The sequence below is a fragment of the Manis javanica genome, chromosome 8, assembly GCF_040802235.1.
Source record: "Manis javanica isolate MJ-LG chromosome 8, MJ_LKY, whole genome shotgun sequence".
Lineage (NCBI taxonomy): Eukaryota > Metazoa > Chordata > Mammalia > Pholidota > Manidae > Manis > Manis javanica.
The window spans coordinates 63,409,872-63,423,873 of NC_133163.1; the positions used below are offsets into that span (position 1 = coordinate 63,409,872).

The 14,002-nt window shown below is 38.6% G+C and overlaps 1 protein-coding gene across 5 annotated transcripts in view; it reads left to right on the forward strand.

Annotated features, from left to right (window-relative positions):
* Positions 1-14,002, forward strand: part of BAZ1A (bromodomain adjacent to zinc finger domain 1A) — a 125,169-nt gene that overhangs the window by 38,231 nt on the left and 72,936 nt on the right. For all 5 annotated transcript variants that reach the window (XM_073211358.1, XM_073211360.1, XM_073211362.1 and 2 more), the window contains one exon: positions 6,225-6,368. In XM_073211358.1, coding sequence (XP_073067459.1) covers positions 6,225-6,368 — 144 coding nt within the window. The remainder of the gene's footprint in view (positions 1-6,224; positions 6,369-14,002) is intronic.

The following is a 14,002-nucleotide window of genomic DNA, read 5'->3' on the forward strand; positions in this document are numbered from 1 at the left end:
TCCGTTCACCTTAAGTCTGTGTATGTCTTTGAGTTTGAAGTGAGTCTCTTGTAGGCAGCATTTAGACGAGTATTGTTTTTTTATCCATCTGTTACTGTGTCTTTTGATTGGTGCATTCAGATGATTTACATTTAGGGTGATTGTTGATAGGTATGTACTTATTGTCACTGCAGGCTTTAGATTCGTGGTTACCAAAGGTTCAAGGGTAACTTCCTTACTATCTAAGAGTCTAACTTAACTCACTTAGTATGCTATTACAAATACAATCTAAGGGTTCTTCTTTTTCCCCTCCTTTTTCTTCCTTCTGCATTCGTGATATATTAATATATCATATTCTGTACTCTTTGTCTATCCATCCCTTAACTGACTTTGGGGGTAGTTGATTTGATTTTACATCTGCGTAGTAGCTAATTGGTCTGTTTTCTTTACTCCAGTTTTATTTTCTCTGGTGACAGCTATTTAGCCTTAGGAACACTTCCATATATAGTGGTCCCTCCAAAATACACTGTAGAGGTGGTTTGTGGGAGGTAAATTCTCTCAGCTATTGCTTATCTGAAAATTGTTTAATCCCTTCTTCAAATTTAAATGATAATCTTGCCAGTAGAATATTCTTGGTTCGAGGCCCTTATGCTTCATTGCATTAAATATATCATGCCACTCCCTTTTGGCCTGTAAGGTTTCTGTTGAGAAGTCTTATGATAGCCTGATGGGTTTTCCTTTGTATGTGATCTTTTTTCTCTCTCTGGATGCTTTTAATAGTCTGTCCTTATCCTTGATCTTTGCCATTTTAATTATTATATGTCTTGTTGTTGTCTTCCTTGGTTCCCTTGTGTTGGGAGATCTCTGAACCTCCATGGCCTGAGAGACTATCTCCTTCCCCAGATTGGGGAAGTTTTCAGCAATTATTTCTTCAAAGACACTTTCTATCCCTTTTTCTCTCTCCTCTTCTTCTGGTACCCCTATAATGAGAATATTGTTCCATTTGGGTTGGTCACACTCTTCTCTCAATATTCTTTCATTCCTAGAGATCCTTTTTCCTCTCTGTGCCTTACTTCTTTTTATTCCTCTTCTCTAATTTCTATTCCATTTACTGTCTCTTCTTCTACATCTAATCTGCTTTTAAATCCCTCCATTGTGTGTTTCATTTCAGATACTATAGTCTTTAATGATTGAATCTCACTCCTGAATTCTTCCCTGGGTTCTTGAATATTTTTCTGTACCTCCATAAGCATGCTTATGATTTTTATTTTGAAATCTCTTTCAGGAAGATTGATGAGTTCACTTCACTTGACCCTCTTTCTGGTGTTTGTGGGATGTTAGTTTGAACCAGGTTCCTCTGACGTTTCATATTTGTATGTGGTGCCCTCTAGTGCCCAGAGCTCTACTCTCTGGAGGGAACTGCTCAGCCCCTGGAGGGATGGCAGGGGTTGCAGGGGAGCAGCACTGGTGCCTGTCAGAAGGAAAGAGCTGTTTCCCACTTCCCAGCTGCTGTGCCTGTCTCCACTGCCAGGGCCAGTGGGCCAAATGCAAAGATACAAGCCTTTATGCTTTGCACTTGTAGCTGCTATAGGCAGGGTCTCTCTCTCTCTGGCTGGCCTGGCGCAAGGGCAGGGACAGCCAGTTTGCAAGCTGGTGCAGCAGGCTGTGTATCATGATGGGGGAGTCCTCGTAGCTGCAAAGGCCACTAGGGGAATGGAGCACCTGAAGCTCCTGAAAGTTCCCAATCTATTAGGCAGAGTGTGCTGGGACAATTTTGTCCACCTGTCCTTTCTCCTGAGCAGTAAGCTCTGTTCAATCTTTGCCCCTTTAGCAGCCTTCTCACTGTTAGGAAGTCTCTCAGACTGCCTGCCTTTCTTTTGTCCCAGGAAGGCTGGGTGTGGATCCCTGTGTTCTACAAGCGGCTAGAATCTCAGTCTCTCCAAGTATTCTGCCTGTCTTAGCTTTCCAACCCCAGTAATCTCCAGAGCACCATGTAATGTAGGTTTGTGCTCCCAGAGCAGACTTCCAAGGCTGGGTGTTCAGAAGTCCTAGGCTTCCACCCTCTCCTCTGCTCCATTTCTCTTCTTCCCGCCAGTGAGCTGGGGTTGGGGAAGGGCTTGGGTCCCACCAGATCACAGCATTGGTACACCACCCTGTTCCATGAGGTCTGTTGTTTCCTCCAGGTGTATGCAGTCTGGCACAGCCTTCTTTCCTGTTGCTCTCTCAGGATTAGTTGTAGTAACTATATTTTCATATTGTATGTGGTTTTGGGAGGAGGTTTTTGCCTCACCTCTCACACCACTATCTTTAATCTGCCCATTTACTTTTCTTTTAACCACCATCATCATCACCAGTCAGAGACACTCATTTGGGCTCTGCCAATGAAAACTTTTTCTAACTTGAACAACCTTGTCATAGGTTCATCGAGAATCTGGAACCCTGAGCAGTATGAACCCTGGATGTGATACCCACAGCTTTCAAAAGTTGATGTGTTTGATTCCTTGAGTGTATTTGTTCACATCCCTAAATTATGGAACCTTTTTACCATCAGACTACCATCAACCAAACAAGTTTTGATAGATTTCCTGTAGTTGTTCCTCTTTAGAAGCATTGGTTTATTTCTTTCAGCCAGTGGTGTAAGTCACCCTGCAGGACTTTTGGCACTGTTTCCGTTTGCTACCAATTTATACCAGTTGGTAATTGAGCCTTCTTAAGCTGGATGGAACAGAAAAAGATTGTTCGTTTGTTTGTTTTAGTTGTGGTAAAATAAACATAATATAAATTTTACCATTATAATCCTTTTTAAGTATACCATTCAGTGGCATTAAGTACAGTCACAGTGTTGTGTAACCATCACTACTATTTTAGGAAGCTTTTCATCATCCCAAACGGAAACTCTGTATCCATTAGGTAATAACTCCCCATTTCTCCCTCCTTCCAGCCCCTGGTTATTCTACTTTCTCTCTCTATGAATTTACCTATTCTATATACTTCATCTAAGTAGATTGATACAGTATTTGTCTCTTGTGTTTGGCTTATTTCATTGAGCATGTTTTCAGGGTTTATCCCTGTTGCAGCATATATTAGAATTTCATCCCCTTTTATGCCATGTTTTGGCTATTATGAATAATGCCATTATGAACATTGGTGTACAAGTACCTGTTGAGTTTCTTTTTCCAATTCTTTGGATATATACCTAGAAGTGGGACTGTTGAGTCATATGACAATTATATTTATTTATTTTTGTTTAGGAACTGCTATATTGTTTTTGACAGTAGATGCACCGTCTTACATTCCCACCAACAATATGAGAGTTACAATTTCTCTATATTCTCACCAACACTTGTTATTTTCCATTTTTTATTTTTTTAATAACTATTTTAGTGAATATAAAGTAGTATATCATTGCAGTTTTGAATTTTTCATTTCTCTTATGACTAGTAATATTGACCATCTTTTCATGTACTTTTTCCACTTGTGTCTTTTCTTGAGAACTCTTCAGGTCCTTTGCCCATTTTTTAAATTGTTTTTCGTTGAGTTATAAGAGTTTTTTTTATATATTCTGTCATGTCTTTGGGTTGTGTTTCAGGGTAATAATGGCCTTATAGATTGAGTTGAAAAGTGTTTTCCCTTCTTCAATATTTTGGAAGATTTTGAGTAGAATTTGCTATTTTTTAAATGCTTGATGGAATTCACCAGCAAAGCATCTTGTCCTGGAGTTTTCTTTGTCAGGAGGTTTTTGATTACTGATTCAATCTCATTGCTAATTATAGTTCTGTTAGATTTTCTATTTCTTTTTGAGTCAGTTTTGATAGTTTGTTTAATCATTTATCCATTTCATCTAGGCTGTCCAGTTTGTCAGCATACAATTGTCCATAATATTTTCTTACAATCTTTTTTATTTCTGTAAAATTACTAGTAGTGTCCCCATTTTCACTTCTCCCTTTAATAATTTGAGTCTTCTTTTTCCTCAATTCATTTTTAAGAACAAATTATAAAGGGACCATATATGTTACTTTTAATTGAACCTGTATGAGTCTCTAAGTGAGAGGAAATGAGTAAAAGGAAGATGGTTTGAGTGCTGGATTCACCCCCACATAGTCTACATTTTCCTGATTCTTAAACCTTGGGATATTGTGGAAGCAGCTGCTTTCTTCTGTTTAGGTATGATGCAGAGTTTTTAGCAGGAAATCTATGGTCCTGATTTTCTATGTGCCTAATAGCAGTATTAGCGTTTGTAGAGGAATATTTGTATTGTATTTATAGAGGATACCAAAGATGTTCTCCTGCAGGAGAATATTAAGTGTATGCTAAAATGTACACAAGAGAAAATAAGTGCTATTATCTTGTAAAAATCCACCAGCTTCCCAAAATCAGTCACCTCTAAATATGCTGTTTGTCTCTCTGGATTGTATGATTCTGTTTATTTTGGCTATAAATGATAAAATTCATTTTGAAAAACATGGGCAAAAGAGTAAATTATCAGTTTATTGGAATAAAGGAGAGACTAAACAGAAAACCTGAAATGGGCAGAGTGCAGCTAAGTCTGAGGAAAAACAGGAGTAAGAGAGCTGATTACCTCTAGTATCCTTGCCATCTCTCTCCTCCCTTCTCTCTTTTTTTTTTAATTGAAGTATCATTGATATACAATCTTACATTTCTCCTCCCTTCTCTCTTGTAGGCTTTATCTTCTCTCACTGCACAATGGCCTGCTCACATGGCAGGAAACATGTCACCGACAGCACCAGAATTTTATATCTTACAGATTCCTTGATGAGGGAGGGACTGATTTTTACTTTCTAGATTACAAATCTTAAAATCTTAGAAAAGATGTATTGGTCCCGCCAAAGGAACCCAGGTTGGTATTAACTAATTCTGGCCAGGGACTTATAGAAACATTACAGCTCTACTAGTCCCCATGTGAAAGAAGGTAGCATATAGGGAGAATGAAGGTCCTGGGAGAATGGGGCTTCAGATAGACATTTATGGTATGGAATGACAAAACGAATGATACAGTGAGAAAACTGCCTAATATTGAACCACTTTTTCTCAGAGAAAGGGATTTACCCCACTGGTAGGAATATATATGCTTACGAGATAAAACCTCCCCCTGGATTGCCTAAGAGTTGTGGAGGTGCCATAGATAAAATTCTAGCAATGCTCACTCTCACTCTCTTTTTAAGCCCTACTGTACCCTGCTTTTACTTGTGACTCTGTCTTTTTTTAACAACTTGAGATATATTTCACATGCCACAAAATTCACCCATTTAAAATGTACAGCTCAGTGGTTTTTAATATATTCATAGAGTTATACAACCATCATTACAAACTAATTTTAGAACATTAGTTCTAAAACCCCAAAGAGAAACCCAGTGCCCATTAGCAGCCACCTCCCATTGCTTCTTCTCCCCTATCCTCACCCCCAAGTTCCTGGCAACCACTCATCTGCTTTCCATCTTTATGGACTTACCTATTCTGAATATTTCACATAAATGGAATCATACTATGTGGACATTTACATCTGGTTTCGTTCACTTAGCATAATGTTTTCAAGGTTCATACTATACCCCAGGTCAGTACTTCATTCCTGCTTTTTGCTGAATAATTTTTTGCTAGAATAACAGTATTTCAGAGTGTGGATATACCACATTTTAATTATTTATCAGTTGAAAATTGGCAGAGTGAAAATGGGATTGAGAAATTGTAGTGAATAGGAATTTCGGTTTGTGATGAATGAGTCTGAAATTACAGTCCATACAATCCAGATAGAGTAAGCAAAGGTAAAAAAGACAAAACAAAGGTAACAAAGTTAGTGAATAGGAAAGCTTTTCAGAGACCAGAAATCACAAAAAAGTTACAGTAAAAATAAAGAAGATTATGGTCAGGAGAGTTTCAGAATTTAAAATATTGGATGCTTTGAAAAACTGTAAGTCTCAATCTGTATAATACCTATTATGCCAGTATTTGATTTTCTAAATCGTAACTTCAGCTAAGAATGTAATTGCTAAGAATCTTGATAAGTTGACCTTTAAAATAGTCTTGTATTGTTTTAAATTATAACTAACCTTTGCTTAAATAGGATTTTACAGATTTTCTTTTTTATTAAATTGATTGCATTAATCAGCCATAGTTTCTACAGAACAAAATAGCTTTTCAGGTGTTAAAAATAATTAGATTGTTCTGAAATGTTTGATTATAAAATATCACATAATTTACATTTTTTTAAATATATCATTTTCCTTTAGGTTACAATGTAGGATTTTAGAAGTCCTCCCTCCATCACATCAAAATGGTTTTGCTAATGGACATGTCAGCAGTATAGATGGAGAAACTATCATCATCAGTGATAGTGATGATTCAGAGACACAAAATAGTTCTTTCCAAAATGGGTAAGTGATTTTTAAATTTTTAAAATATATATCAGATTGGCTAATAATATCTCTTTGAAATATTTTTTCTTTAATCCCTCCCTTCTTTGCTTCTAGTCCTACTGTGATATACTATCCATCTAAACAATGTGGTCCAGCAACACATTAGTATTTGCAAAACTCTAGTCAGCTGCTTAAGAACAATAGAAGCTTACATCATTCAGTTACACTTACACATTCCACTTTTTGTTTACTTGGGAGAATTCATTCTGTACTTCACTTACAGTTACTCACTTTATAGTGCATATAGTAAAAAATCTCTGTAATCTTCTTAAATTCAGTCAGTTGACAGCCTGGGTCAGCTGAGTGCTGCAGGAGAAAAATCACACGAACAAATGTACATTGGCACTGTCTACAGGTAAATAAAAAATTTCAGCTGAGTCTTCAACTGATTAAAAGTATTGTACACGTTTTAGCTCAGCTCCCTCCTTTTTTCTTCATAACAGCTATCTAAATATTTACTATTCCATTCTGTTCCCTCTCTTTTACGCATCAAAGTTAAAAATGCTTTCTCCAGTCTCTTGTCTCTTTTTCTTCCCTATTTTCAGTGATCAGCACTAGAATATTCAAATAAAAAAACTGATTAACTACTTCCACTACTGCCACTGTTAACTACTTCCTTTAACTCCTTTGCTCCTGAAATACCAGTAACTATCAAGTTTTGTCCCTCAGCACCTTGTAATTCAAGTAACTCATTTTGTTTGACTTGAACTATTGTTATCTATAACTAGCATTTACTGTGTCCAGGCACTATGCTAAGTACTTATGTGCTTATTTGTCAGTCCTGGAAGAGTATTGTTATCATTACTTAACAAGAAGAACCTGAGCCTTAGAAAGGTTAATTGGCTTTGCAAAAGGTCATCTATCTAGTACATTACCTGACAGGAAAAAAATGATTTTTAGGTGAGCAAATGAAGCATAACATGGTCCTATATATATTAAGTCTTTTGATACATCTCATTTTTTTCTTGAGTTGCTACTGTTAAGCAGAAAACGAAACTAATAGGTCACTTGTCTATGTCACGCACTGAATATACAGTTTGGGGTACAAAATTAGTATGTATTGTGGTAGTTAATGCATGTCTTTTCAGCAATTCTGACAGTTGTTCATGTATTATGTTTGGACTGTGTCAATGATTATAGCCCTTTAATGGAGTTAGTTATATATCAGACGAATCTTAAAGGGTTAAATACTGATTTTGTATATCGAAGATATTTTTAAAGTTAATTTAAATATAGTAAACTTTTCTCTTTTTAAAATGATTCATCATTTAAGGGTATTTTTTAGTGACTTTTGATAGAGTTCTAATTCTTCTATGTGCTGTGAAGAGCTTTTGAGATGAGGAATGTCTAGATTCTTAGGTTTAGCACTGTATTATTCAGCACATTGATGTCCTTTCCCTTCCTTTTACATTTGAATAGGGGCTATCTGCATATTCTGTAGCTAATTTGTTACCTCAAGTACAGAGCAGATGAATTAAAAATCCCAACTAGTAATAGTAAACATTTTGCCTCTTACATGTAGCATTTAGAGCAAGATTTCCATTAGTGAATCCTACTTGTGCCACTTAAAACAAGCTTATCACAAAGTAGAGTTAAATTTGGCCATAAAAGCACTCAGTCATAGTTTCCTGCCTGATGAAGGCTGTGCCTTATTCCTTGAATATATAGCTACTTGGGATAAACCCTTAATATAAGAAGAGTAAGCTGGTCAATTCACAGATATTTTTAACCTGTTCATGATTCTCAAAGAATCTGAGCCTTCTTTATACGTTAACATCATAAAATGCCTAGTTGTTTATAGGTTGCTACCTGTAGTATGAGATAACTGGATGGGTGATGAACAGTCCATTTTGGACCTTTACTCTGCTGAGTTATCTCTATTAATTCCCTTGTTTAAGTGAGTAAGAAATTTACTTCTAAGTTGCTCCTTGACTACAAAACATAATTTGGATTTACTCATGTTTTGGTAGGTGGATTGAAGGGGAGGGAATGGGACAATTATTTATTGGTCATTTTCCATGAGTTAAGCTATATAACAGCATCCACATACATTATCTTATTTATTCCTCAGAACCATTCTATAAGGGTATAGATGGTCATATTCTTATATCATTGAGGAGAAATGGAAGTTCAAAGTTAGAAAATTTGCCCAGCATCACATAATTACTAAAAAGGCAGCATATGACTCTTCACTCTGCCCTCAAAGAAGCCCTTCTGCCAGGGCTGGTGGCTACCCGCCTCGGCCCTGCTCTCAGGAGTCAAAGTCTGCTACTTGTTCACTGATAATATATCTCATTCAATCTTCATGGGGGATCACGGGAAGATGGTGGCGTGAATAGTTCAGGGGAAATCTCCTCCCCAAAAACAATAAATACAACTATTTATTGAAATACAATTAATACAACTATTCCTAAGACACCAGTGGATGCAGTACAACAGCCAGGATACATCTATATCTGTGAGAACTCAACATCACATGAAGGGGGTAAGATACGAGCCGCGGCCAGGCTGGACCTGAATGCTCCCCCACCCCAAAACCCAGTGGGAAGAAAGGAGTTGGAATGGGGAGGGAGTGAAAGCCCAGGACTGCTAAACAGCCAGCTCTAGAAATCCGCACCCAGAACCCAGACACAAGGTGTATGGGGTGCTGGATATGAGAGAGACAGAAAAGCAAAACCTGTGGGCAGTTCTCCACAACTGGCACCCCTGAGACAAAAGAAAAGCGAGTGCTTTCTGCAAGTCTTAAAGAGACAGGGACCCCATAGCTAGACGAAGTTGTCCTGTCACAATTAGCCAGCAGCTGGGAATCCCGGGGAAACTTAGGCACCCTAAACCCTAGGGAGGCAGTGCAGCTCTGAAGCCCCTCATGGCACTAAGCAGCCTGCCAGTTGTTCCTCCAACTGGCACGGACCCCGACACAGCGGCCCAGTAGCGGGAGAGTGGCAGCGCGTGCCAGGGATGGTGGTGCCAGAAGGGACCGGGAACAGATCCATGCGCCAACGACACCAGAAGAGACCAAGAGAGGCTTGTGTGAGCCCGCAGCGGCGCAACCGAACAGACTGGGTGCTGCAGCTTGCATGCACTGGCGGCAGTGGAGCCAGAGGAGCCCGGTAGATGCCTGTGCGCACCTGCAGTGGAGGCAGAGGGAGCAGGCGCGCTCCCAGCAGCCAACTGGAATCCCAGCCCAAGGTACAGCTGCCTGGGCCAGACCCAAAGGCCACTGCTGGCACAGAGCTTCCCGACAGGGGCGCCGCTAGCACAGAGGAGCGCACCTGGCATGCCTGCCACTCCCCTTCAGGGCTCCGCGCTGCTCTGATGGAGACCCCGCCCACAGCAGCTTACGGGACTAACCCAGTGGCTGCTCCAGGAGTGCGGGTAACCATCACAGGCAGCAGAGAAGGGCAAGGCATCCAGCAAGCAGGAAAGGACTTTCTTCTCCCAGCTGACACACCTGCAACCAGCCTACAGCCACCGCTATCACAGAGCTACAGAGAAATATGCAAGAGCTAAGGGATGAAGTCTGGAGGGAGATTACAAACGTCCGGAGGGAGATTACAGAAGTGAAACAAACTGCAAGGATTTATAAGCAAAATGGATAAGATGCAAGAGGATATTGATGGAATAGAAACCAGAGAACAGGAACCCATAGAAGCTGATGCAGAGAGAGATAAAAGGATCTCCAGGAATGAAACAATATTAACAGAACTGTGTGACCAATCCAAAAGGAAAAATATCTGGATTATAAGGGTACCAGAGGAAGAAGAGAGAAAAAAAGGGATAGAAAGTGTCTTTGAAGAAATAATTGCTGAGAACTTCCCCAAACTGGGGGAAGAAATAGTTGCTAAGACTACAGAGGCACACAGAACTCCCAACAGAAGGGACCCAAAGAGGACAACACCAAGACACATAATAATTAAAATGGCAAAGATTGAGGACAAGGACAGAGTATTAAAGGCAGCCGGAGAGAGAAAAAAGGTCACCTACAAAGGAAAACCCGTCAGGCTTTCATCAGACTTCTCAACAGAAACCTTATAGGCCAGAAGAGAATGGCATGATATATTTAATGCAATGAAACAGAAGGGCCTTGAACCAAGGATACTGTATCCAGCACGACTATCATTTAAATATGAAGGAGGGATTAAACAATTCCCAGACAGGCAAAAGTTGAGGGAATTTGCCTCCCACAAGCCACCTCTACAGGGTATTTTAGAGGGACTGCTCTAGATGGGAGCACTCCTAAAAAGAGCACAGAACAAAACACCCAACATATGAAGAATGGAGGAGGAGGAAAAAGAAGGGAAAGAAATAATCATCAGACTGTGTTTATAATAGCTCAATAAACGAGTTAAGTTAGACAGTAAGATAGTAAAGAAGCTAACCTTGAACCTTTGATAAATACTAACTTAAAGCCTACAATGGCAATAAGTACATATCTTTCAATAATCACCCTAAATGTAAATGGACTGAATGCACCAATCAAAAGACACAGAAGAATAGAATGGATAAAAAAGCAAGACCCGTCTATATGCTGCTTACAAGAGACTCACCTCAAACCCAAAGACATGTACAGATTAAAAGTCAAGGGATGGAAAAAGATATTTCATGCAAACAACAGAGAGAAAAAAGCAGGTGTTGCAATACTAGTATCAGACAAAATAGACTTCAAAATAAAGAAAGTAACAAGAGATAAAGAAGGACATTACATAATGATAAAGGGCTCAGTCCAACAAGAGGATATAACCATTATAAACATATATGCACCCAATACAGGAGCACCAATATATGTGAAACAAATACTAACAGAATTAAAGGAGGAAATAGAATGCAATGCATTCATTTTGGGAAACTTTAACACACCACTCACTCCAAAGGACAGATCCACCAGACAGAAAATAAGTAAGGACACAGAGGCACTGAACAACACACTAGAACAGATGGACCTAATAAACATCTATAGAACTCTACATCCAAAAGCAACAGGATACACATTCTTCTCAAGAGAACATGGAACATTCTCCAGAATAGACCACATACTAGGCAACAAAAAGAACCTCAGTAAATTCCAAAAGATTGAAAGCCTACCAACCTTTTCAGACCACAAAGGTATAAAACTAGAAATAAATTGTACAAAGAAAGCAAAAAGGCACACAAACACATGGAGGCTTAACAACATGCTCCTAAATAATCAATGGATCAACGACCAAATTAAAATGGAGATCCAGCAATATATGGAAACAAATGACAACAACAACACAAAGCCCCAACTTCTGTGAGACGCAGCAAAAGCAGTCTTAAGAGGAAAGTATATAGCAATCCAGGCATATTTAAAGAAGGAAGAACAATCCCAAATGAGTAGTGTAATGTCACAATTATCGAAATTGGAAAAAGAACAAATGAGGCCTAAGGTCAGCAGACGGAGGGACATAATAAAGATCAGAGGAGAAATAAATAAAATTGAGAAGAATAAAACAATAGAAAAAATCAATGAAACCAAGAGCTGGTTCTTCGAGAAAATAAACAAAATAGATAAGCCTCTAGCCAGACTTATTAAGAGAAAAAGAGAGTCAACACACATGAACAGAATCAGAAATGAGAAAGGAAAAAATCACAATTGGACCCCACAGAAATACAAAGAAGTATTAGAGAATACTATGAAAACCTATATGCTAACAAGCTGGAAAACCTAGGAGAAATGGACAACTTCCTAGAAAAATACAACCTTCCAAGACTGACCCTGAAAGAAACAAAATCTAAACAGCAACGAAATTGAATCGGTTATCAAAAAACTACCCAAGAACAAAAACCCCAGGCCAGATGGATTTACCTCGGAAGTTTATCAGACATACAGAGAAGACATAATACCCATTCTCCTTAAAGTTATCCAAAAAATAGAAGAGGAGAGAATACTCACAAACTCATTCTATGAAGCCATCATCATTCTAATACGAAAACCAGGCAAAGACCACACCAAAAAAGAAAACTACAGGCCAATATCTGTGATGAACATAGATGCAAAAATACTCAACAAAATATTAGCAAAACGAATTCAAAAATACATCAGGAGGTAGACTATTCAAGTACAGTTGGACAATATCCATTATATCATAGACAAATTTTCACAAATGCCTAGGGTGCCTAACTGGGTTTCTTGGCTTCACTGGAGATGGCTGGTAATTATAGATTTGCTTAGTTTATGTCACCATATTCCTATTATGTTAATATGTGTGCGCAAGTTAGTAGTTTAAAACCTATACATGCTTAAGGTACTCTACAAGAAGATATGTCAAAGAAATAATCAATCTTCCCATGTTTTCTTCCATATGCTACCTCTGTAGCTTTTCTTCTTCCTTCCTAATTACAACCCTTAAATAGAATTCGTGCCTCATATCAAATTTACCAAGCATCATAATTCCTCCAGGTGGTAAAGATACCTCGAGACAAGTGCTGGGCATAGAAGCCACAGGGCATAAATCTGCAAAGAAGTAAAAAGCTAACCTTTTCAAAGAATATTGCTTCTCTCTCACTTACCAACTTTACATTTCCCTGTATGGCCCCAGAAGATGACTGGTTAGCCAGAGACGGGTAAGATTCCTCAAGGGAGGAACAACCTAAGACAGGCACAGTCACAGGGGGGCCATCAGGTGAGAAATTGGGAAACAGTGGTGAAGCTTAGATCCTCACCCCCTCCCCCCGTTTTGAGAGAAAGCTTCTGCATCCGTGGATGTTTTATTGCCCTTGTCTAGCTCAGATTAGCACATAGTCTACAGGCACACACATGATCATCTACAATTGCTCTCTTACAACACTAAACTATGTTTTCTACCTTTATCTTGCATCTACCTACCACTTCAGCATTTTTTAAAAAATAAAAATAATAATAATAATAATGGGAGAAATGTGGGATCCACATATTAATCAAGTATAAAAATCAAATGAATATTCATATTTGACCTGATTGTTTATAGTTCATAATGTGTGATCAAAACCGAAAGTTTCTGTGATGAATGCCCTTGTACTGTTCACCATGTAAGAACGTATTCACTATGTAAGAATTCGTTCACCATGTAAGAACTTGTTCGTTATGCTTCAGAAGATTGGAGACTGACGAGAATTAGGCTTGAGATGGATTAATGATTGTGCATTGAGCATTGACCCCCCTATACAGAATTTTATTGTTGTTAACAACCATTTGATCAATAAATATGAGAGATGCCCTCTCAAAAAAATAAAAATACATCAAGAGGATCATACACCATGACCAAGTGGAATTCATCCCAGGGATGCAAGGATGGTGTAACATTTGAAAATCCATCAGCATCATATCCACCACATCAACAAAAAGAAGGAGAAAAACCACATGATCATTTTCATAGATGCTGAAAAAGCATTTGACAAAATTCAACATCCATTCATGATAAAAACTCTCAACAAAATGGGTATAGAGGGCAAGTACCTCAACATAATAAAGGCCATATATGATAAACCCACAGCTAACATCATACTGAACAGCGAGAGGCTCTGAGATCGGGAACAAGACAGGGATGCCCACTCTCCCCACTGTTATTCAACGTGGTACTAGAGGTCCTAGCCAT